At 36.1% G+C, this 25,826-nt stretch overlaps 2 protein-coding genes across 2 annotated transcripts in view; both read right to left on the bottom strand.

Annotated features, from left to right (window-relative positions):
- The window catches only part of LOC108360291 (atrial natriuretic peptide receptor 1), a 28,848-nt gene extending 11,134 nt beyond the window's left edge, over window positions 1-17,714 (bottom strand). The window contains exons 1-6 of the mRNA XM_017612509.1: window positions 16,705-17,714; window positions 7,872-7,986; window positions 3,922-4,066; window positions 3,389-3,815; window positions 2,599-3,324; window positions 2,150-2,314 (exon numbers count right to left, since the gene is read on the bottom strand). Of these exons, the coding sequence (XP_017467998.1) occupies window positions 2,150-2,314; window positions 2,599-3,324; window positions 3,389-3,815; window positions 3,922-4,066; window positions 7,872-7,986; window positions 16,705-17,626 (2,500 nt within the window). The 5' untranslated portion in view covers window positions 17,627-17,714. The remainder of the gene's footprint in view (window positions 1-2,149; window positions 2,315-2,598; window positions 3,325-3,388; window positions 3,816-3,921; window positions 4,067-7,871; window positions 7,987-16,704) is intronic.
- A 5,092-nt stretch (window positions 17,715-22,806) lies between these two features.
- On the bottom strand, window positions 22,807-23,773 carry LOC108360302 (uncharacterized). Its single transcript, XM_017612524.1, has 3 exons — window positions 23,406-23,773; window positions 23,264-23,340; window positions 22,807-22,842 (listed from the first exon to the last, which is right to left on the bottom strand). Exons 1-3 carry the CDS (start codon window positions 23,604-23,606, stop codon window positions 22,818-22,820), a joined length of 303 nt encoding a protein of 100 aa, XP_017468013.1. The 5' UTR covers window positions 23,607-23,773; the 3' UTR covers window positions 22,807-22,817.
- Window positions 23,774-25,826: the final 2,053 nt, after the last annotated feature.

Raw genomic sequence — 25,826 nt, 5'->3', positions numbered from 1 at the left:
TAAGAAATACTGCCCATGGACGTTATTTACGCTGCGCATTTTACACGTCACCGTAAAGCTTGCAGAATAATCATGTTTTGCATTTCGAAACATTGATGTCGCGTACAATTGAAGAACTGTCACCAACAGTGGACAATTGAAAAAAAAAAACTAGTAATAGGTTAATGAAATCGAGTTGAGATTTTTTCGGTACTTCTCAATTCTCTTGGTATATAGGATCAAATCCTTGGCGCGGCCTCTCATTGTCTAATATATTAAAATTTGTAGATCTAAACATTTACAATAAAAAGTAGTGAATTTTTAATAAAATAAGAAAACTTTATCTCCAACTTAGAATAAAATAAGGTTTTTAGCAATATTATTGAGCTTTGCATCATGATTTTTTTGTTAGGAAGAATTTAAAAAAGCAATAAAGTCAAAGCTGCTATTACGGAGACCAGGGGTATTCACCAAATTGAGCAAGTGACCTGGCACTCTGGTAAAAGAGCAGATTATCTCAAGCAAAGACTTTTGACAACAATCTGCCAGGTCACCCGCTCAATTTGGTAAACACCTTCATTATTGCTAAAAAGTAGTAGCGATCCTTTAGAACTTATAGTTTGTCCAAAGATTACTGGTTAAAGGAAAACTCTAAAATTTGGTGCCGCACTGAGTGGCGATTGTTTAAATCGGGGACCGAAAACACGTTTCAGTTTTGGCTTAGTTCTGCACGATAACAAAATGTAATGTCAAGAACTTTCCCACAAAACAGCCAAACGGGGACAAGAGTATTGAGAGCAGCTTGAACGAAAAAAAATGAGACCAAAAGGCTCGGGAACGTTTCCGTAAAGGATAAAATTCTCGGGAACGTTCCCAGAAAGAACAAATTGAGAACGAAACTTTTGGGAATGTTTCCAATTATAACAAAATTAGAACGAAAGTATGGAGAACGTTTTCAAGGAAGATCAACTAAGAACAAAAGTCTGGGGAACGTTCTGCTAGAGAAGAAAAGTTTTGAGAACTTAACGTTAAGAATGAGAGGAACGTCTGCATGTTGGGATGAAAAATCGTCTCAATGAGAACCACGAGGAAAGCTGGATCATATCAACTTCCATATCGTTAATCATTAGGGTGAAATATGTATTTATGGAACAATTTTTCATTTCCTGTATCTGAAAAGTTCGTGTCTCAAGTCTTTCATTGACTTTATTTGCATAATTATCTTTCAGTTCTTTTTTTTGTTTAATTTTAATACTCAAACATTTTAAACTAATGGAACGCTATGAGAAAAATTTTGTTCTCGCTTCCATTCTTCGTGAATAGTGCAGATATGATTTGTTTCCGTTTCGTTCTCTGTCCGAAAGTTCCTTAGACTTTAGTTCCGAGATTATTCTTCGAGAAAGTTCGTTGGACTTTTGTTCCCGTTTTGTTCTTTGCCAAAACGTTCTGGGGACTTCTGTTCCCATTTTACTCTCTTAGAAATGTTCCCGAAAGTATTCTATTCTATTAAGGATCGTTCCACAGGGTTTTGTTCTTATACACTTGCCATTAAGAAAGCTCTCGACAGTTTTGTTCTCATTTGGGTTTTGGTTTTGAAGCCTTCTTGGGATCAGAACTACGAGAACGACATTTAGTTTCGATCATGTGTTTTTTTCTCGGTCTCTGGTTTAAATTACCCTTTATAAAGAACATTATTGATATTCTCTACTCAGAAATTAACCTTTAAACAAAATCCAGAGCTCAGAACATAGTAAGAAATAGAAGACATTAAGCGTCCTTTATTTAGCAAATATTTATAAAGGACCTACACATTGTTTAAATGATTTATTATGATCAAATTTCCAATGCCCTTTATATACTTAGACGGACACAGGAGAAAACTCTTATTCCTACTCAAACCTGTTTGCCGCTATTTCTCAGCGAATCGCTTTATCATACCAATGCATTAAGTTAAGCTAAGTTATAATTTAAAGCTACATATAAATGGAATAAGCTATCTTTAGCAATGCTATGCGGAACTAACTTTTTTCTCTTGCCGAAAGATTGTTTGTAAACATCTTTAGAATGCACGTGGAAATTACTTATTAACCCCACAAGCAGTTTTCGTAACACAAATACAAGAGTTTCACGATAAGTTTCTTCTATAAATTTTTTGCTTAGTTGAACTTACCTTTGGGTGATTTTTCCGCATCAGTCTTTCCCAGATAGAATGGGCCTTGTCTTGTACTAATTTCATGCACAATTATGCCAAACGAATAGACATCACCCTTCTGTGTGCCCTCTGGCGGACGATTGTTTTCCATTTTCAACAACTCAGGCGCTGTCCAAAGCAATTCTGCGAGTGGGAAGATAAAATAAAGAAATCAACAAGGTAATGGCGGTGAATAAAATTGTAAACAATTAGGTGCAGTAACAAGGCCAACCAAAAAAGTAGCAATATTGAATAAACAATAGGGGAGCTCACGATTTGTAGCATTTAATTTGTAAGGCATCTACTCATCGTAAACTCCATTAATTTTAATTTGCTCTCAATTTAAGTATTTAAACCACTTCCGATTGAGTTTTTACGTTGCTGCAATTGAATATACGTATGTATGTGGTTCTCTTTCGAATACTTACTGCTCCAATACGCATGGCTGTTGCAGTCTTCAACATCGTTCTCCAACGCTTCAGGGCGTATACGCTTTAGCGTGTGCAAACCAAAATCTGTTATTTTCAATACAAATCGAGAGTCCACCACACAATTTGAGGACTTCAGATTGCCATGTGATCGTATAACTGAGTTGTGTAGAAAATGCATGCCACGCACAATATCGTGCATTAGCGACAACTTAATCATCCAGTCCAGCTGGAATTGCTCATTCTCTAAAATATCCTGCAGCGAACCTTTCGGACAGTATTCGGTGAGTAGAAAGCGCTTCGGGGGATCCAAGCATGCGCCGTAAAATTTCACCAAGTGATCGTGTTGCAGATCCTTCATACTTTTCAGCTCCAACATTAGCGAGCGTGTCAAGTTAATTTGTCGATTTTCGATGGCCTTAATGGCCACTTCACAACCACGATACATACCGACTGGTATGAAAATTTGACGATCACCGCACAACGAGCGCAGATCTTCAGACATCAGCGTCAATTGTGAGGATTGACGCACGAGCGAATGAAAGGAACCCCGTATGCCACGTCCTGCCAAGTCAGCACATACTAGATCGCTAATGGATACCTTCCAAGTCATGGAATTTATCTCAGCCTCTGACTTGTAGTGTCGATAGCCGAAGAAGAAGCCGACGGTCATAAGCACTACTACAACACCGAGTATGATTGAGAGTATTGCATAACCAGGGAGTGCTGCAAGTAAAAATAGACTTTTAACAAGTTGAAAAAGATAGTCGCATGTGTGCTTTAAACTTACAATTATCTGGACATAATGAACCATCATAACCGCAAATTGGCGTACTAGGTGGTGGCTCTTTGCGCCCACCTGCCCAATGGATTTCCTTGCCCGGCACAAAATCCAAACGATTGTGCATAAAGTCTGCAACGATTTCGAATCGTCCCGTATCCGGATTCATATCCAATAGTGAGTATGCCGAGATGCGATCCCCATTGGAATCGATGGTGACATTACCGGTTATACCTTTGAAACTGCGACCCCACATGCGTCGCACCATATCTGTGCCATTAATGGGACGCGTTAGCACTGTTGGATCTTCGCGAATACTGTCATTGAGTGCTTGCGCGTAGAGTAGTACGCCGTCAAAGAAGGATGTTACAAAAGCAGAGACATCCTCATTTTCTTGGAATGTGTAATTATACTTTTCGGCGGCAATGGTTTTGATCTAAATACATTTGTTAAGGAAAACAAGTTTTAAGATGCAATCGAAGCTTTCATATAAATTTTGTCCGAAAATTCAAGATTTTGGATAACGTTAGCTAAGTACTCACCTTGTTTGAAACTTTAGTATAATCCTCATCATTTGGCTGCTTTGGTGTTAAAGTTAGTATAGCTGTATATGCCTTACGAGCACGCTCGTTATTTTCTTCTGTATCATTTTTATCATACCAAGGCTTCCATGTTAGGTGCGAGGCGCTGAAAATATATAAAAAATTGGTTATAAAAAGTTGCTGTAGGCATACGAAAAGTTAATATGAAAAGTGTTAAGAGTCCTGGGACTACTTTTACGGCAAGATGGAGAAGATGAACGGATAAGGCCATACTCGGGTGTAGTTATCTAAACATTTCATTCGCATTTTCGTTGTTGGTGTTTCCGACAGGGTAGGAGTATGACGTACTGTGGAATGGTTTTCCGCCATCCCTTGTCAAATTTAGTTTGGAGACAAACCGGTTTAGGCGTTGTGCCACTCGAGACAGAACGAAAAATGACACTGAATGAAACATTTGATTTTGGCAAATCTAAAGGGTATTTTTTTTAGACATGAGGTTTTCAAACGCATATAGTTTAATGCTATGGCCAAGAATTTAACTTTTGCTATTATGTTTTAAAAATGATTTCGGGCAAGTGACCGCCGCGGCTGGCCCAATTTTCGATAACTTTTTGCAGAAATTGGGGTCGTATGTCAGCGATAACGCGCCGAATATTCTATTCCAAGACGTCAATCGTCTCGGGCTTATTTGCGTAGACCAGCGACTTCACATAACCCCACAAAAAATAGTCCAGCGGTGTTAAATCGCACGATCTTGGGAGGACAACGCCACAGGCCCACGACGAGGGATAATGCCCTCACCAAAAGTTCCCTTCAATAAATTGATTGTTTCGTTGGCTGTATGGCATGTAGCGCCGTCTTGTTGGAACCAAAGGTCGTCCACATCAACATCCTCCAATTCCAGCACGAAAAAGTCATTAATCATGGCATGAAAAATCAGGATCGGTGGCCATCTCGTTTTGGGCCCATTTACCGAAAGTGCGACGCGCTTGATGGTCGTTCGGCCTTAATTCTTGCACAATTGGATTTTGTAAGCCCGCAAACCAAGATCCTTCCGCAAAATCTTCCATAAAGTGGATGGGCACAGCTTCAATTGTTGCGCGCGATGGCGGATGGACTCATTCGGGTCTTCTTCGATACTCTGCTCCACAGCAGCAATAGCGTCTTCGGTGCGCACTGTACGGCATTTCTGAGGTTGCGCATTATCCACTAGAGTAAACGTGGTGCGAAACCAATCCATTGTTGCTCGAATTACCGATTCTGCTGTGCGATTATGTCCACCGAATACTGGACGCAGCGCGCGATGCGTCACGCGCACCGAACCATTATTTAGGTAATAAATTTGCACGATTTATAAACGATGTTCCGAAGTAAGTCTGTTCATTATGAAATGGCAAACTAAACTGCGTATACATCAATCAAAAGCTGTCAAAAAGACCAACTCAGAAAAAAGTATTGCCTTCTTGAAAACCACACGTTTTAAAAAACCCTTTACATTGCAAACCTTATTGGGAGTAGGCTAAAAGCTGTGCGGTAGACTCTCTAAACGATCCTATCAACACGTACATATTTTTCGGGCTGTATAAATGTTATTAAAGGGTGAGCAAAAGGTGATGTAGATCTCTGACTGCGTTTATTTGTGACATATGTATTAATGTTTTAAAGATGTCAGTGGCAAAAATACATCGATCTATTTCATGCATTCGATGCATCGAAATGTACATCGATATTTTTCGATACATCGGATGGCCTACATCTATGCATCGATTTGCAAAGGATTTTACAGTTAATACTTCACAACAAAATATGAGATATAATGCATCGATACATAATGTAGCAGCTTCAGATATACTATGATGTTTAGCATCAGTCAATATAAAACGTGAAAGGGTGGAGTGAAATGAGGGCAAGCTAAGCAAACAAGCACATAAATACACACTACATACAAGGGGCATGCTCTCCGGCTACTCGTAGCTAATACAGCATTTCTACCAAGCCTTAAAGCGCATTTAGTCAACGACGTAGCGTAAACGTAGGTTGACGTACGTAGCAGCGTATCAAATTTACTGTTGATAGAGAGAGAGAGAGAAGCAACGGCAACGTCACCGCCATGCGGTGGTGAGTTTTCGTTAACACGCGAATCCCATAAAGTAGATCGTGTCTGCGTCAACCTACGTCTACGTTACGTCGTTGACTGTTTGAGCTTTTAACTGCAGTTTATGCTCATTGGATAAACGAGATTATCACTCGAACGGGGTAATTGCTCATATTAAGTATAAGCAAACGAAAGAACGAAAGCAAAAAGTAAGAAATAAACATTGCCAATCACCCTATGATAAAATACTTAGTACTTATCATAGCTCTTAACTACTATAAAGCTTTTGGTGAAAATATGCTATAAGAACTGCTAAAACAATTTTATGAAAAAGCGTACGGACGACATAAGCAAGGTAGTGACTAGGTATTTCTAGAATAACTTTTCACAGATGCAAGCCTGGGCCTAAATGTATGTAAAATGGACATGTTTTCACAAATAAGTACAAGGCTCCGGCATGGAATTCCCCGAAGCTTGATGAAACCGAACCGACTAAAACTTTCACAAAAAGCTTTCGGACATTACCGAAAAACGTTTGTTAAACGGGTTACCTGACGCTGTGTCTCAATTAGAAGAAGAGGTTGCAGACCATAACCGAACAAAAAATGTTCAAGTTTCGCGGATATACATACGACCTGCAAGGAGCTATTTAAACAGGTCCCCGAGATTTGGGCTTCGGGATAAACCGCGGGCATTAAAATAGTCTACATTACGCTGCTAAATTAAATCTCGCATATCATATGTCGACCAAAAATGTTCTATGTAAGAAGTGGATAGGTTAGTCACGAATAGGCGGCTGTATATCTTTTAGCTTCTAGGCTTCTAGGAAAAAGTGGATGAGATTGCCAAAAGTAATGTTTCTTTGTAAATCAAACATACAGTTTAAACTACAATCTCTAAAAAATCCTAGAAATGAGCTCGTAATGAATTTATATGAATACATAAGTATCAATAATATGCCAAATTTATCAGATTTTCAGCCGTATTTCAACAAAGTCACAAACCTTAGCTCATCACTGCTGGGATTTATGCTGCGCCTCAAACTGCTACTGCAACAAATGTGCCGCTAAATCACACATTTTTAAGTTTTTGTGTATTTTTCCTAGCACTTAAAATCGAAATTTTTGCGGCACATTAGAAATCACAACAGTGATGAGCGAAGTTTTGTGATTCTGTTAGCATAGAGGGTTAATGTAAATTTTTTTTTCGAAGTTTTGCGAGAAAAAAAAATTTAATTTTCTCAAACATTATTCTACCTGAAACTCGAATTTAATATAATCTTGGATTTTAATCTACGTAAACAAAATTTTGATCGGCTTCAGCAAAATACGAGAACGTACATATTTTTTGGGTTTGATTGGGTATTTGATTGCTCTACAGTAGGGGTATTCTCCAAATCTTGCAAAGCCATTGCACGTAGCACGGATTGCATAACTTGCAAACACAGCAACAAAATAGATGGGAAAAAAATTTTCCTATCGCTGCAAAATATGCAACGTCGAAACCCATGTATATATTTTGAAAAATAGCATAGCAAGATAAATGCGACCCTGTGCTAATTTTTTTGTTGTTGGAATTGCTACATATTTCTCTCATTCCTCTTATCTCGCTCACTTCATTTTCTTTTTGCTGTCTCTTGTTATTGTATTTGATTGTATAATTTCGCAATGGGGCGCTCTCGTACTCTTCGAAATTTGGAATAGTATTTTTGCGTTTCGTGCAATTCGTGCATCGTGCAAGACTTCGAGAATACCCCTAGTGTAATTCTAAAACTCTATGGGTAACAATTTTTTTTTTGTTAAGTTCCAACATACATACATACATATAATTTCAATGCATTTTTTTTTTAACTTACCGTGAGAACATTTCAATATTAATGAATACATATTCGCCGCTATCGACCATATTCAATTCCTCAGCGGTCAGCATGATTCGGCGAATATTCTCTGGTTCTGCACACATTATGACAACTGAAAAGAGAAGAAAACAAAGTTTAACATTTAATAAACATTCACTTTTCCATTTTCTAAATATACATAGAAGCACAAGCATCTGCCAATAGAATACTAAATAATCAGCCCGAAAATAAAGAATAAGAAATTTGATATCTACTGAGAAAAAAACGACCGCAAATTTGTTTGCATTCCGAATTTATTTAATATTTGCTTGACAACTAAATATTTGCTATGCGCAGAGGTACATATATAAGTATTTAATGTGACACTATAGATGTGCCAGCAGTTTTTTTTTATAAATTAACCTGAAATATCTTTAAATAGACTTCGCAACTTTTATGCTAACAATAAGCGTGTCTGCTTATAAATAGGGCTGGAAATCTCATGTAAATGATTCTTATATTGGAATCGCAAATTGCATTCATCGTTTACATAAATGAAGACACTGGCATCATTATTATGGAACCATGTATGCGCTCTAAAAGAACAAACCGACCGCATGATGTATCTACGGTTTAAATACTTTAATTTTTTTGTACTTGTATACAAAGGTGTAGCGAGCCTTTCACCTAATTTTTTTTTGTGTACATATATGAATAGACATTTTTGGGTTTAAGAAAGCAGAGGTGTTAAAGAATGCAATAATTTTTAACTAAATTATTCATTTGATTGAAGTCCCGAGTGATTGCAATAATTTTTTGTTATTCCTGACTAAGACTAAAAAAATGATCTTTAAATATTTTTTTGATTTATGATTCATAAATCACTTTTTTATTATTTTTTTGGTAGTCACTTGATTTCAATATTGGATTGCATTCTTTTAGTCACTTTTTATTAGTCATTTGATTTCGGCCATTGGATTGCATTCTTTTGCAGTACTTTAAATTTTTTCAGGGACCGAGAACGCGTTCCGGTTTTGGTTTATTTCTCAAGAAGAACAGAATGAGAACGAAAGTATCGAGAACATTTTCAAGGAGGATCAAATAAGAAAAAAAGTCTGGGAAACGTTCTGCTAGAGAACAAAAGTTTTGGGAACTTAATGTTAAGAATGAGAGGGACGTCCGCATGTTAAGATGAGAGATCGCTTCAGTGAAAACCCTGACTTTTAATTCTAAGCCAGAAAAAGTCTTGATCATTTCAACTTCAAAATCGTTTATGGTTAGGGCGACTGTCCATTTCTAAAACAATTTTTCACTTTCTGTCCAAGAAAAGTTCGTGCCGTAGGTCTTTCGTTCAGAATGTCCAAATTACATCTGGAACGCTTTCTGACAACAATTTCGAAAGTTTTCTGTTGCTGAAAGTTAACGGAGACGTATAATCAAGTTTCAAGGATCATTGTTAATTTTTTTTGGAAACATGTTCTCATGCACTTTGTTATTTTTTCATTTACATAATATGTACAGATTATGTACATGTATTAAATACAAATTTATTTCATTGGAAATTAGTGGAGTTTTAATTAAGCTTTTTGTGTACTCATTTATTTTCTAAACAAATTAGTATTATAATTCTATGAAAAAGTGTACGCAAAGATTGCTTCAGATTTTCATTATTCACCTCAGACTAAAAAAATTACCAATTAGTCATGAATAACAGACAAGACTAACGACTGCAATAGTGCAATACCTATCAAAAGCGGCTTTGAAATCGGCGAAAAGGTGATATCTATTGACTTGCTTATCTAAGGTCTTTAGAAGGATTTAACGAACTACAAAAATCTACTCGAGAGTTTATTTTCCAGGTTTGAAGCCAAAATGATAAGATCGTATCGGGTGGTTCATGAAAGCCTTCAGTCTTTAACACAGTGTTGTTGATGGAAAAGGAAAGGATCTTCCTTCCTTTGGGTTGGGAAAAGTACACTGAGATGCCAATCTTCGTCAGACCACTTTCCGCTGAAAAGCCGGTGCTCTCGACGTGCTTTAACATCTTCATCTTTGCAGGAACTAGCCACGGGTATTGAAACCATTTATTTGTTGACTTATTTTGTGATCGAACTTTCGAGCCGCATTCCTGCCTGCCAGCATCGGAGCTCTTCGCACTCACATCTTTCTGCCTCTCTTTTCTTCCTCTAACTCGTGGTGCATAAATTTTGCGAGTTCGTAACTTATAATAACTTAAAACAATAAAAATTTCAGTTCAAAACATACTATGCAGATAGAGCTTTGCTATCGTTATGGCCATTAGATGGCCATAAAAAGTTGTTGTAGGAAACATGTATGTATGTAAATATGTTGATAATAATTGCGAGATGATCAACTATGTTTATTCGTATAATTTATTCAAGTGAAATAAGAAACCGCTTAACTGCAATCTATAATAAATGATTATTAGATAGTTAACTACATTTATACATAGAACGATAAAAAGCAGTGAGCTTTGTTGGATAGATGAGCAGCCAAATGATTTCGGCACGCAAAGACAAGGGGACGCCAGCAAACATCTAACAGACAGTTGGGCGTTAGTATTTTTAGCTACATATGCAAATTGAGTTGTTGGCGGTTTCAACTAAATATGTATTATTTTTTATTAATGTTATTGCAAACGCTGCCATATGTAAAATTTTTATTGCATAATTGACATTATTGTTTACGTATGCATAATATACTTTTGCTTCGTGTTTTTTTTTGTGTAAATGAATATGAGCGCAAGTACATTTGCATGTAGGGTTGTATGACTGTACGATTGCTACTTTAAGATGCATTACGAATGAATGTGATGCTTTGTTGAGCCAAGTTGTTGGCATAGAAATTCAGGCAGTAAGCATTTAAGCACAATTTTTAATACATATGTGTGTGTACTCGTATATACTCGCGTGCGGAACGCTCATCGCAATGATCGTTGTGAGGAGGACAGCCACACGAAAATAAAACGTGACGTGTAATTTTTATTGGTCACAACTAGACTTTATGGCGCTACAACTCGGCGCCCACGGTCGCTTGTTGACTAGGCAAATGACAACGTTTATATTCACAACACAAACATAAAGATAAAAGTAAGTTGTTAATCAATGTGTGAAATAGTTGCAATTAACACGTTTGTGGCAAATTTATATTGCTTTGCACTTTCATTATTTGTATTAAGCTAACGATGATCGGATATAAATGACAGTTGACGACCGAGGTGAAGGAAGTACGAGTACAAATGAAAAAGATGCATCATTCCGTGACTTTAATGAGCATCGGTTGAGTGATTTCCAGTTGATTTATGAGCAATTAGAATGGAGAAAAGTTGAGTCATTTACTTTGAGTAATCATTGAGTGAACAGAATATAAATGAGTAATCGTTGTAATAAAGCTGAATAGAATCGTCTGGAAATGGTGACGAAGATTGGTAAGTTTGGTCAATAAGTAAACTCTGGTAAGTATAATCGTTTTGTCATGAATTATATACTTATGTATGCCACATTGCCAACCGATGTATTACAATCATTCGTTTTCATAATTCAGAAGTGGAATATAGCACCGGTAAAATCAACTGAGGGATTCACAACGGTGTCGTAAGTGTCGTATTGTTGTATGTCGTAAACTTTAAACGCTTAAATAAATGTTTGGAGAACTTGAAACCACAACCAAATATTTTTTAACACTGCGAAAATGCATAATATAACTTTGATGGTACTTTCCGACCCCCCTTGATATATTTTTAGGCGTTTAAAGTTTACGACATACAACAATACGACACTTACGCCCCCGTTGTGAATACCCCAAACACGTTTCAGAAAAAGATACAAATGATCCAAATATAATTATAATTTCTAATAGAGCAGAGTCGGCCGCTGTGGTGTAGTGGTAAGCAGTGCGCGCTTCCACTCCGCAGCACCTGGGTTCAAACCCTGGTAAAGCAACATCGCAAAAATATAGAAAAAAGGTTTTTTCTTAACAGCAGTCGTCCCTCGGCAGGCAATGGCATACCTCCGAGTGTATTTCAGCCATGGCAAACAGCTTCTCATAAAAATTCAATCGCCGTTCGGAGTCGGCGTAAAAGTGTAGGTCCCTCCGCTTTTGTGACAACATCAAGACGCACGCCACAAATCGGAGGAGAAGCTCGGCACAACACTAACATAAGTGTTATCGCCAATGTATTATTATTATAATAGAACATTGTCCACGGCTTAGAACCAATTTGTTTGGCAACCATAATAGTGAGATTAAAGTTATTTATTTTGAAACTGGCATAATTTATTTCCATCTTTTGTGCTTATATGGCTGGTTACTTCTGACTGAATGCTTCTGCAAATCGTTCTATGGTCATAAGCTATTAACAAAACTTTTTATCTTTGCCTGAAGAAGTTTAACGGATAACAGACACGTTCAGATACTGGTAAATGATCACTGAGTTAACTAGCATGAACTGCAAAAATGCTTACAGAATAGATCTTGAAAGCATTTTGCGAAGACAAAAACAAAATAGCACGTCTAAAAAATACCATATCAACTTCGTTAGTTTTGAAGCAAAATTTCTCAAAATTTCTTATGGTGCAGGTTTGATATGGACATTTCCATTGTGTCGAACGTGACCACAGTCCACATTCAAACTAAAAAAAAACTTAATCTAAAACCTGTATTTAAGATAATTTCCAAAAAAATAACAAGGCATTCGCGCGGGACAAAAACAGAAATGGTTTTCGCGGTCAATAATTCAAACGCCGATTTAAGCAAAATCTGAGGCAATATTTCAATGTGACTTGTTTTAGAATGTTGTGCATTGATGTCTCTTAAAAATGATTTTTAGATTATTTTATTTAATTTTAATCACTGTCGCACGGGACATCCTTTTCCATCGTAATGTTTTTGTTAAGATTACTTTTAAACGAATTTAATGAATCTTATGCCGAATATATGTACTTTACATTTTGACCTCACTGCCAAATCAAGGTCAATTTTTTTTTTTGGAAATCTATGACTTATTATATTTCAACTACATGCGCTAATTTTGAACCATTTCGGACCATAAATACAGTTTTCCAAAATATATCGTTCCTGGCGCCCCTAGAAAGATGATTTTTCTTACAAATGTTTCTGCCTACACAAGCAGTGTATATTGTAAAAAGCAGACAAACTGGCCCATATATACGAATTTTCTTTTTTCTCTCGGTAAACCTTCCAGAGGAATCACCCATTCGAATCGACTGAAATGTCAGAATCTGTAGTCGCCGAGCACAATATGATTGGCTGTAATGGACTTCAGCAGTTTTGATTTACACTTACGGTAGGACTTAGTTACCTTTGAATATATCGTTAATATTAAATGTATTTTTTTATCTTATCCACATTAATTAGACGTATTTCTTTAGTTTAAACTATTTATTTGTTTGGTCGGTGTGCATTGCACCAAAAATATGGAAAATTTCGTCGGTGGACTTAGGCACCACGTTCAAATGCCGAATTGGACCTTAGTTGCGCGATTTGGGAATTTCCATCAAATATAGTTTAGAAATGAAGAAGGGGCAGATGCTTTGCATTGATGCATTTACAAAGTCAGCCTATCTGATCAAATATCCGTATACATTTTCAATTTGATTTTTTTGCAAATATAGTTCATATACATATGCAGTTTACGTTTTTAATTTAATTACAAAGGGACTATAAAATAAGTCTTTTATTAATATATCGACCCTAGCGCCACCTAGCAGATCGATCTTTCGTAAAAGTAAATACGGATTTTCTGATTATCTCGACTCCAGCGTCACCTAGCAGACCCATTTTTCGTAAAAGTACTTCTAACCGCACCTGCATATACGTTTTCAATTTTATCTACATAAATTGGATGGCTAATACAGATTTTACGAATATCGCGGCTCTAGCGCCACCTAGCGGATTAATTTCTCGTATAAGTATTTATCATCGCACCCCCAGTACACGCTCCTAATTTTAATCAAAATAGGATCATAGATACAGATTTACTGAATATCTGGACACACGCGCTACCTAGCGGATTAAAAATTATCCTATACAATATAGCAGTGCCACAAAATATATTATCAAAACTTAGCTGACAACCCATCTTTAGCTTTGGAGCATAGTTGAAAAAAGCGGCTACACTTATATACATATTTATGTACATAAACAGATCTGAAGTCGGTCAAAAGCCTTGTCTGACGGAAAAATTTTACATATTGAGAACCCTTCTTGTTGTCTTGAAATTTCATTGTCTCGCTGGAATTTACACATTTGGGTACAAAGCATATTATACCTGCCTAATTACATACATGTGTACATCTCTATGCTAATTAGTACTTTTAAAATTTTATTTGAATAATCACTGAATTAAAAATACGTTTCAATTTTATTGCCAATTAATTTATAACAAAAAATTAGCAAGTGTAATTTATGTTGACACTTATTGACCTACTGACGCGTCGTATGCATAACACCTTGTAATGATTATACATACATACAGTGACGAACAAAAGTACTAGCACAGTGAATTTTTCTCAATGTATGCTAAGGTTTTTATTGTAATTTATTTTCGCAAATTTTTTATAAAAATCATAAAAATAAAATCTCTAAACTTTGGGCAAAACTCATGGAAATTCAATAAATTTGCATACTAATTCTAGATATTCAAATTTAATGAATTTTCCTGAGTTTTGCACAATGTTCAGAGATTTTATTTTTATGTATTTTGGTGTAGTATGAACTATATTTTTATAAAAAATTATCGAAAATAAATTAGAATAAAAAACTTTGCATATATTGCGAAAAGTTCGTTATAACAATACTTTTGTTCGTCACTGTATGTATTTACGTGAGCTGTTAAGCAAATGTGTGTAGTATGTTTGTGTTAAACATTATTGATTAAAATTAAATAATTATCAAAAGGCGTATAATTTAAAAGTGATATCATATTCAATATGGCTTATTTACGTTGATAATGCTGTGCGAAATGATTGTTCAACCTGTGTAATCAATGGCAGCGGTCATCAAACTTTCTGGTTTGTCATTAAAGTACATACATACATACGCATACAAACAAACTGAAACACATCCCCTGTTGGAAATGGGTAGCTAACTTTTAACTAACCAGCAGTATACTAGTTGTAACATTTTTTAACTTATTCTTTTCGGCCGTAACTAACTACTTTTGAAGGGCGATGGCCGCCAAACTGACAAAAACTGGTTTCCTCTACATTAGGTGACAACTAACTTCTAACTTACCACTTTTGTACATCAAATATCAATATGAAAAAAAAAAGAATTTCCCATATTCGACTTCCGTCAGAAATAGTTTCAAAATGATAATATCAAATTTCGATCTCCACTTTATTTGTCCACAATTCGAAAAAGTATATGTGGAGTGCAGAAAAAAATAGCATTCAAAGTGAACTTGGTATGAGGATATTTAAATAGAAACTTGTTTAAAGAACAACTGCTGATTACATCTTCATGACTCCCGCGTTTCTTTTCATTTAGTTCAAGTTAGCTTTTTGTAGTTAACTAAAAGTTATATATTTTATTGAAATCCCACAAAAAAGCTTACTACAAGTGAGTTATTTTTTTTAGCAATTTATAATTTTTCTGCACCGGAACTTATATTTGAAGAGAAAGATAAAGCGCACATTACACGTTGAGGCCTTAAAGCGGTTGTATATATACGTCATACTAACGTTTTTAACTTCATACGTATACATATATCCATACATTCATATATACATATTTAATTATAGGGTTAATATTGATTTTATGGGTAAATAAAGCTGTATCAGGTAAACCTTTGCACTATAATTAATTGTGGAAGTATAATTATAATGTGCACTATATTTTTGTTGCACTTAATTTTGTAATTAAATCAATTTAAAGAAAATAAATAATTTTCCATGATATACTTACTACGTATGTATATGTAGTTGAAGACTAATTTGAGTTCAGCTGAAAGCGGGTAAATGTTTTATTTAGACTACATTTTGAATTATTCCCAGCGAAATGTGCCTTCTATAATTACGTTTGTTACGTTTCAAAGGCTTATGAAGCCTTTATATTTATTGCACTACATAGAAACTTTAAACTCATGTCTGTTTACCCTGGATAAGCTAGGCATCGCGTCTGGGAGCGATAAAAACCCAAATTTTCGAGGTGGCCACAAATTTTTGATCGGAGGGATAATTAGCTAATAAAATGAGATCGTCATTCAAGATACATATACTAAGTACTAGATCCTGTGACCAATTAATATTCTTGGTATCGACAAATTATACGAACCGGTTAGGAAGGGATCGGAGACGAAATGAAGTGTATAGTTTCAATTTCTGTGGATTGCACCGCATTAAATTTGCAGCGAATACTTTGTAAAGCATTTTCGTTGGGATTATGTCGTTGGAAAGAACCTTGACAAATGTCTAGTTTGTTTAGAAAGACGTGATAGAATGCGGGAAACCATCCATAGATTCAGAAAAAATAACCTATGGAAAAACCAAGGCGGGCGGTATACGAAATGGCGTTTGTTATTCCAAAAGGTTTGTTTAGATCTAAACATCCGAGCCGGAATCAAAAACCAAGAAGCCAAAGGAACTGCTCTAGCCCTGTTGTTTGAAATAATAGGGGTATGGTTTGGGTGGTATGTATACATATGTACAATAAATATAAGCTACTTAATTTTAGTTGAACACTAAACAATTTAGTGTTTCAATTCCATGGTCTGTAAGAAATGTTTCAAGTTAAGAATGTAATTAAACAGTCACAATCTTCATCAATTCCATCCATAAGTCTCTCCTTAATTCTATTACTTATTACTTACCTCGCACCTCCTTAGAGAGTTTCGTTAACATATTAGTGATCTTCGTGCCATTCCATGTGTTCCTATCGAATCCCTGCTGCATTACCGAACGTGCTCCCAGCTTTTCATGTATCACATATGAACAGAAGAAGCACACTGAATATCCCTTGTCATCGATGTTGTCCGATTCGTAGATTAAAGCCGTGCGCGTCCAATTGAATTCATTGATGATCGCAAATACTGCATTGCCCAGATTGTTGCCCTGGGTGCCGCGTAAACGCGTTAAAGTGGGAAAATTTCCTGCTTTCTTGCCAAATGCCGAAGCGCTACCACCAGTTGTTATAACTGGTATATTATAGGCGCCAGCATAACGTGAAATCGGCGCCAAAACATATTCGCATGGCAGTCCGAAGATGGCATTCAAATCGGGTTGTTGCAGGAAAACCTCGTAGAAGCCAATGGGCCCGTAAATGGACGAACAGAATGAATCGCGGGCAATGAGCGTAAAATCAATGTAGGCTTTGTGAAAGCCTCTCGTCTGCACCATGCCAATACCGAGTTCGAGTGCGGGCAACATTTTCGCCATGAAGCAATCATTGTTTCGATCCGGCTCGGTGCTTGGCATCATGGCTAGCAGTATGATATGGTATTGAGCATAATTATCATCTGGGTCATTGTGTCGTGGCGCTAAAAATTTTTGCACAAATTCGCTCTTCACACCCTTCGCAACAAAGGGAAATGCACGGTTGGCGATCTGGGTGTGCTGCAGTGTGGGCTCCGATGACAATTGTGTGACATTGGAAGCGATGGTGGTGGCGGTGGCGGTGGCGGTGGTTGAGTTGGTGGCAGCTGCTAATGTGACAGCGATTACGAGGAGCAGCAGCAGCGTTTCAGTGACTAAATACCACAGATGGCGCTGCATAATGCTACCACCGATTCCCATTGCGTTGTGATGCGTGTCGGGCGATTAAAGCATTTTACCGCTACTAAGCGGGCGGGCGTTTATGTAGTTTGTGAGAAGTGTTTGCGATTTGTCGCTGTTATCAGGACTCTTTAACGTTTTTCACTCTGTAAGTTAATTTTATTCGGCTGTATTCTACACACATATACATTATTTAGCTTTTGTGAGTGCAGTTGGCATTAACGCGTTTGTTTGCGCGTATTTAAGTTTATAACATTGCACATTTCCTTTTATTTTTGTTTTTTTGAGCTAAATTATCAGTCATCTGGTAAAGGGGTTTATTATTTTTTTGGTAATAAATTCATTTTAACTGAATTTGCGATGTATGACAAACACTTATTCATTGATAACGCATTATTTTCCATTGTATTTCACTTTCATTCCTCACATATCTTCCTCGTTCAGTTGTTTGCTAATTTGTTAATATTTAACCATTACCTACTTGTATTTAGCAAAAATCACAGTTTGGTTTTTAAATGTTCCAAAAATGTTTTTTTTTTTTTTTGTCAAAGGCGGTTCTTATTTTTCTCCCCAAATGCGTTTAATATACATACATATGATTTAACTGCTTTTTAAAGACAAATATGCAAAAAGTTTGAGCAAATTTATAATCAATCTAACAGCTTTAATTTAATAGTTACAATCGGCCGCCTACGCAGGAAGGTGTTCTCTGCAAAAGGTGTTCAGACCCTTTTCTTTGGCCTTCGTCCGCGCTAGGGATTATAACCCTCACTATGTAGAATTCTCCTTTCTGTGTTGCCAAAGAAGAGGGGCTGAGCACCTTTCGCAGAGAACACCTTTCTGCGTTCTATTGGAATGAGTTTGTATTGCGACGATCTTGATTGGGTTGAATTTACCGGGATGAGTTCCTTTTGGGATGAGTTTGTATTGGGATGACATCTTTTGGGTTAAATTTTCCGGGATGAATTGTTTTGGGATGAGTTCTCTGGGATGAATTTACCTAGAACCCAAAAAACTGTTCTGAACCAGGTCCGAACTGGTCCCGGACTAGATCGAACATGATTGTGAACTAGGCCTAAACTGGTCCCCAACTAGACCCAAACTGTTCCCGCAGTAGACCCAAAAAGTCCCCAACTTGCCCCAACAGTATCTTGAACTAGTCGTGAGAGGATCTCAAACTAATCCCGAAAGAGTCACAAACTATGTCAACAAGCAACGTTGCTCGAACAGCTGATTAGTTTTGTTTTTATTTGTACTACATCTGAATTTGATTTTTGCATTTAGCAGTTACAGAGCGGAATTTTTCGTTGGGCAGGGTTTTAGCGTGGCGGGACCCAAACCCAGCGCACGAGAAGTTTTACGCCTTCTCACTTTAGATCGCTCCCGAACGGGTGTTTGGTTGCTACCCAGAGGATACGTGGATATAAATATCCGGACGTTGTGAGCTACGATTTAAACCGTACGCACAAGAATCGCCCTTGGCCACTTCCAGGTGAATGGCAGTCAAAAGTTTTCCACTTCTGCATACGGAACCATCCTGGAGAGACCAGTTGGAGAAGGACTTGGCTTCTCTTGGCATATCCAATTGGCGTCAGTTAGCACAGAGGCGAATTGACTAGCGTGCTGTTTTGGACTCGGCCAAAATCGCTTAGGCGGTTACAGCGCCAAAAAGAAGAAGAAGTTACAGAGTGCTGTTGTCTGGTAATTCTTTTGTTGGGCTGAACTGAAATTTGATGTTGATAGAGAGCTTCATGCACAAAACCTCTCCACTAACGTTCACGTTTGGATGCTTCTCTTGGGACTTGGTCGCTTGGAAAATAGGTATCGAGGAAAGCTTAAGCGAGTTCTAGCTATCCATAGCCCGATTTCTCATCTCGTACCTAAAATATCCTAAGGCAACAGGTTTCATTGTAATCTCGCCTATATACATATATAATTTCCATATTGCTAAAGCCATGTATAGCCAGAGTAATAAATATTGACATCCTTTTCGTTAACAGATTGTCATTTCTCTTAACAGATTTCTTTAGATGTATGTATTTGTGTTAACCTGGGTACTTATCGAGTTTTGGATAATTGTCTTGAAGTTATTACACAAATGGAGGAAACTTAAGTTTTACTCCCCCCACATTGAGGGCAAGATTTCAGTACAAAAATCTGTAGTTAAGAGCCGATTCTAAGCTAACTACGCACTGTGAATTTAGCCCTGAATGGCAAATGATTCTTTTTTAAAGCTTTTTCGTTTTCTGAAATAGCTACCATACGCCGGTTGCTGTTTAAGGACTCATTTTAGATTCATTTTACTCTATGGGTACAAAAGATGATTCGCTATCAATGAAGAATGTAGATTTGGAAGTGTATATATTTTTTTGGCTATAATTAATTTTGGTAGCAAAGTGAGGCATCCGGGATTAATCTTGCGTATCGAAAATCTATAGAAAAATACAGGGCCTGGGTTCAAGCCCTGGTCAAAGCAACATCGCAAAAAAATGTAGAAAAAAGATTTTTTCTTAACAGAGGTCGCCCCTTGGCAAGCAATGGCAAACCTCCGAGTGTATTTATGCCATGAAAAACAGCTTCGGAGTCGGCGTAAAACTGTGGGTCCTCCCTTTTGTGTGACAACATCAAGGCTCGGCTAAACACTAACATATTGGTAAGCGCCAATCTATATATATGACTCCGTGTGAGAAATTGATTTATATAAGGCTTATAGCTTGAACGTATTTAAAGGCATAATTATTACTCTAAAAGATAAGATTCTCGGTCTCGGTCTCGGTTCTCGGGTCTGTAGTCTCGGCCAAAGAAAGACCAACGAATCTACTTGATGATTGTGATATCACCTCCAGAAGACGGAATGAGAGATAATATTAGATCAGATTATGGTTTAAATCAACAAGATATAAGTAGAATATGATTTCCTTTTGCCTTTAACAATTTTGTGTTTAATTTTTTTAGTAGTAAAGATTCTCCTAACCATGAAATTTCGTTGGAAACAGCAGTTCAAATTACTTTTGGATATACATACATATGTATGTTAGTTTAAATAACAATGGGCAAATATATCTTTCTCGCCTGGGCATCACAATTGCCCTTTCGCCGCAGTGCTAGCACGGCTGCCACAAACTTAGAGAAAATGTGAGCAAAAAATTTTAGAAACATTACCAAAAAGTTGCCAATAATATTAAATGGAAAGTTTATGAAAGGAGCTTATTTAATTTAAACATTGTTGTGGCGGTGTAACTGAGAGCTAATTAACAAAATTTTAAAAACATAATTTTCTAATAGTGTCCTTGCACTCGTTTTTTTTTTTGACGTCTGGCGTACGTCGAAACATCAAAAAATTGTGGAAAAGGTTTTCTAAAGCGGTCTCCTCTTGATGGACGATCCCTAAATTCGTGTAACACCATCAAAACGCACAAACTGTACCAAACTGTACCAAACTCTTAACAAATATGTGGAAGTCAAGTCTTTATAGATAGCATAATTATACCCCATTTTGTTTTTTCACGGCATGTCGGTTTATGAGCGAATAAAATTAAATATTGAACTTCTCCTCGTCATCATCTATCTTATACGAATAATAACTCACAATTTCGCATGCATGCACATAATACTTGGCGCTTACACAACATGTTAGTGTTTGGCCGAGCTTCTCCTCCGATTTGTGGCGAGCGCCTTGACGTTGTCACACAAAGGGAGGGGACATACAGTTTTACGAACTTGTGTTTTTATTAGAAACAGTTTTTCATGGCAGAATACACTCAGAGGTATGCCATCGCCTGCCCAAAGGCGACCGCTATTACAAAAAAAAAAAAAAATTTCTTTCTTTTGAATTTGATGTTGGTCGGAACCTGGGCTCGAACCCAGGACTTGCGGAATGGCAGTGCACTCTCCTAACTATCACACAACAGCGGCCGCTAGTGTGTACATATGTATGTATAAACCTACCATTAAAACAAACTTCGGTGCACCGAAGAAATTGTCTATGTGCTCACGAGTAAGTTGCTATGCCGCAAATATTAAATGATATTCCACAACGAGCGGAAAGTTACCAAATGAAATTAAAAGTTACCAAGTTACCAAACAGAAAAAAATTTACCATTTATGGTAACAAATTAACAAAGTGGCAACCGTGACTGCTAGTCCAATAAACTCAACAAGACATGCCACAAAAATGTTGCAGATACATACTAAAAACATACAGATTTTTTCATTTCATTGTCCGCTGAACACATTGTAAAAGCAATGCAACTTCAATCCAGAAACGATACAACTAAAAAATTTGAAAGTTATTCTACCTAACCAGACATAACAACAAAGTTTAACCTTCAACTTTGTTTGACCAAATAAGTGTATAGTTATGTTTGTATACATCCCAGCCAGCAAAATCATCGTAAACAAGCTCGTAATTGGATATTTTCTCGAAGAAAAACCGGATTAAAAATCGTTTATGATAGCCGTTTACGACTCTTTTTCGAGCACTTTTTCGCTTTAAATTGTGCATCGCCTACGAACAGTCGTAAACGGATCGAAAAAGCATTCGTATGCGAATATTTTTTACGTCCGTTTTTTATTTGTAAACGAGTCTCGTAAACGATTAATTTACGTTAAAAAAGCGTTTTTTTACACTGCTTTATCTACTGTTTTTGAATGCTAAAAATAAAGGCAATTAATTAATTAAAATTATTGTAGTTCTTTTATTGAATGGAATTATAATTAATAAATATTTATAGTGCCGGATCTAAGTATTGGCATAGAGAATTTTTCGCAATGTATGCAAAGTTTTTTACTTGAATTTCTTTTCGCACATAATTTTTTTTAAATATAGTTAGTACTTTCAAATCAGATTTTTGAGAAAAATTCTAAGTATGCAGTTTTATATCCCATTATATTTTAGTATAACATAGTGCAAGCTTGAAGTTGCCAGAAAACCGAGTTGATTTTTGGCAATTTTTTCACGCAGTTTCTTCCATGCAAATTATGTGCGACATTTTTTTTTTTTGTATGGAAGAAACTGCGTATAAAAAATTGTCAAAAAACAAAGAGGTTTTCTAGCTATTCAAGTGTGCACTTTATTATACTAAAATAAAATGGGCTATAAAACTGCATACTTAGAATTTTTCTAAAAATCTGATTTGAAAGTAGAACTTCTTACTAACTATATTTTTATAAAAAACAATTAGAGAAGAAATCAGAATAAAAAACTTTGCATTCATGGCGAAAAATTCTCTGTGCCAATATTTTTTTTCGGCACTGTATATGTGAAGATATTTTCAGATAAATAAATATTAACAAACTATCTATTTCCAAATTAACAATTAAATAAGAGGGGTTTAATGTATATTATAAAGTAGCTGAATTTATTTTTTCTCTTTTGCCGATAGGCTGCCAATTTTTTTTGCCGGTCGTGTGCATATTGGAAGTGCTTCTTTGAAACGGAAATAAAAACTTCTTCGTCGGAGTTAAATTTTTGACGAAAAGCACCTAAAAAAATAAAGTTAAAGATTAAACTCCATTGGAAATCGGAAAATTGAATTAAATAAAAAGTGGTAATAAATAATATTATAATCAATATTTCTTATTGCCGCAGTCGTTGCCAAACCAATAGCGTTACATTTGGTACCAGTTCCCTTCCACGAGAAAAGTTCTGCTACCTCATCTGTAATAATTTTCCGCCAGTACGTTCTTAAACATTTATCTACATTTAAAATATTTATAGCTTCGAGTTCAGAAACCTATAAAGTGTTTAAAGAATGCAATAAAAATTATTTTATTATGGTTAATTTATGTTTTTAGTTACCAATAATTGTTGTTTTTCACTTGAACTCCCAAGGTCTTTTTCAAATTCCATAAATGCATGCTTTTCCTTAAATGGGCTTCTTGGCAGGACGCCCTCTGCAATGGTTGGTCTCTTATTGTTTCGAAGGGTACCATTTTCTTTCCTTAAAGCAATCACCTCTGAAAATAACCGCTCCAAAACAGCTCCAATTTTTGCATCCATCTGATTCACTTTTTCGTTTAAGGGGTCCACGGTTTTTTTTTTTAAGAAAGTGGTAGATCGTCATTTGCGTTTGCACCAGTCTGCCAATAAATCACATACTTAATAATTTTCTTAAATTAAATATTTAACAAACTACTTACTTATAAAATATTGTGATTGAAGAAAAATTGTCAACAAAACTAAAATTTTTTCTTGTGCTGACAAATTATTACAAGCCTCTTTCTATTATATTTTTTTGTTTTATCGTTTATGAGCTTTTCTCTAACTTTTTGGCGATACGAGAATCCCTCGTAAAACATAATGTTCGAAAAATGTACGTTTTCTTGCTGGCTGGGATATTTTTAACGTAAATATGTATGTCTAATGTGCAATTTAACTTTGCCTTAATACACTCGCAAGTACACATACATACGTAAAAAGTTTTTAGCAGGCATCCTGACTGGAAAGATGCTTTAATATTCTTAAGCATTGATACTTTCCATAGAAGTTACTTTAAGAATTGCAATTGGGCTGTTGGCTTAAGTAGACTTTGAAAAGTTTACAATTTTAGTGTAGAACAGAAATGCTGAAAAATGGTAATGATAATTTATTTTGCCAGTGAGATGAACAACATTCGATGAGTCGGCTCTTGGAGTATTCGAGAGAAAGATTTTGTGGAAGATTTACGGGCCTTTACGCGTTGGCGACGGACAGCGTCGTTCGAATGGACACCGACGCTCCAGCTCTGAAAGTATTCAACTCGGAACCCGCTGCTGGTAGCAGAGGAAGAGGGAGGAACCCTCTGCGTTGGAAAGACCAGGTGGAGAAGGACTTGGCTTAGGCGTTCTGGAAATATTTACCGAGATAGTGCGTTTTCGAACTGGCTGCCAAGATAGGTCGATCTTCCACTCAGGTTAAGAAATATTCATCATAATTCTAATCAGTAATAAACTTTTACTTCCACTTGAACTTTGTTACATTTTTTCAACTCAGAATTTATGACACCAAAAATGTGTGAGTCTGGTTGACTGAATAAATTCTGAGCACACAGAAATTGTTTAAAGGGAAGCAATGTTTTGTGGTACAATCCGTAGAGTTGAATGATTGATGATTATGTGAGCCAAGGCGAATTCATACAAGGTGGCATTGGGGTAAGCAAAAACAAAAACTACAACAACAAACTATACGCATAATGACGGCAAGATGTACACAAAAACATAACAAACACACCATTTTGATATTCCGAAGAACCGCGGCGAATTCTAGCAACACCAACTTGTATAAATTCGTCTCGATGTGTGCTGTATGAAACGCACAATTTTTGATATTTTTTTTTTTTTAATTAACGCGAATGTATTTAACTACATATACATATGTTAATATTATTTAGCATTACAAAGAGAATTTTAAGACTGAATAAATAAAACTTAGCAGATATAACTTAAATAAATTCCTCAAAAAAGTCCAGCTTTAAAAGAACTTCTTCAAAAGGCCTTCTGAAGTGTGTCCTACAAAAGCCCTTCTACAAGCTCTTCTTTGGGTAGCGAAAGCAGAAACCCTTCAATTTGTGCCAATCCATACAAAAAAAGAAAGGCGAAGGGAATGACTCTCAGAAAGGCTTTTTGGAAGAAATTTTTGCTGCTGAAATTATCTGATGGCTACTATATATGACCGCTCAGCCGTGTTCAGGAACTCGCAGCTTATTTGGCATTTGCCTTAAAATAAAAAAGTAAGATTTTAACCAAATAAAGTAGACAGAAAGAAGATTAACTCCACAAGAAATCATTCAACATGTTAGAAAAATATTTCGTTATAGATTTTTGATTACCATTAATAGAAAGCTTAACTTTTTAATCACAGCAAAAAACTGCCAAACACGAAATGGGCGTCTATATTGACCTTAATTAAAAAACCAGGACAATTTAAGTGGGCAGATTTTATCTAAAACCAAGTATGGAAGTCCTCTTAGCTTTTTAACTGCGTGTATTGCTTATCTTCGATTTATCAGGTAGATCAGAAAAGTAAGCATTTTTTTTTTAAATAATGCAAAGCCTAATTTAATAAATAGCAACATTAATAAGCTGCCAGCTTTATGGAGAATAACATAGCAGTGAACAGTTAAGGGGGTTTCAATTTCTATTTTTAGCCATAAAATAACACATGCCATTCCAGACAATTAAGCTTTCAAAAAATTAGAAAACATGTAAATTAATAAACTTGTAAACCATCTGTCAAAATTTG

Source organism: Rhagoletis zephyria, unplaced genomic scaffold (genome assembly GCF_001687245.7).
Source record: "Rhagoletis zephyria isolate East Lansing unplaced genomic scaffold, Rhagoletis_zephyria_1.1 Rzeph_scaffold_00555, whole genome shotgun sequence".
Taxonomy (NCBI): Eukaryota; Metazoa; Arthropoda; class Insecta; order Diptera; family Tephritidae; genus Rhagoletis; species Rhagoletis zephyria.
Note: the sequence above shows the minus strand (reverse complement) of the source record. Positions and strands in the feature narration are given on the sequence as shown.

Excerpts from the sequence above, each read along its gene's own strand:
- LOC108360302 (XM_017612524.1), bottom strand. The coding sequence starts at position 23,606 with ATGGATGCAAAAATTGGAGCTGTTTTGGAGCGGTTATTTTCAGAGGTG. Across the intron at positions 23,341-23,405 it reads GTGAAAAACAACAATTATTG|GTTTCTGAACTCGAAGCTAT; the intron begins GTAACTAAAAAC and ends AACACTTTATAG. Across the intron at positions 22,843-23,263 it reads TGGCGGAAAATTATTACAGA|TGGCACAGAGAATTTTTCGC; the intron begins TGAGGTAGCAGA and ends GAAAAAAAATAT.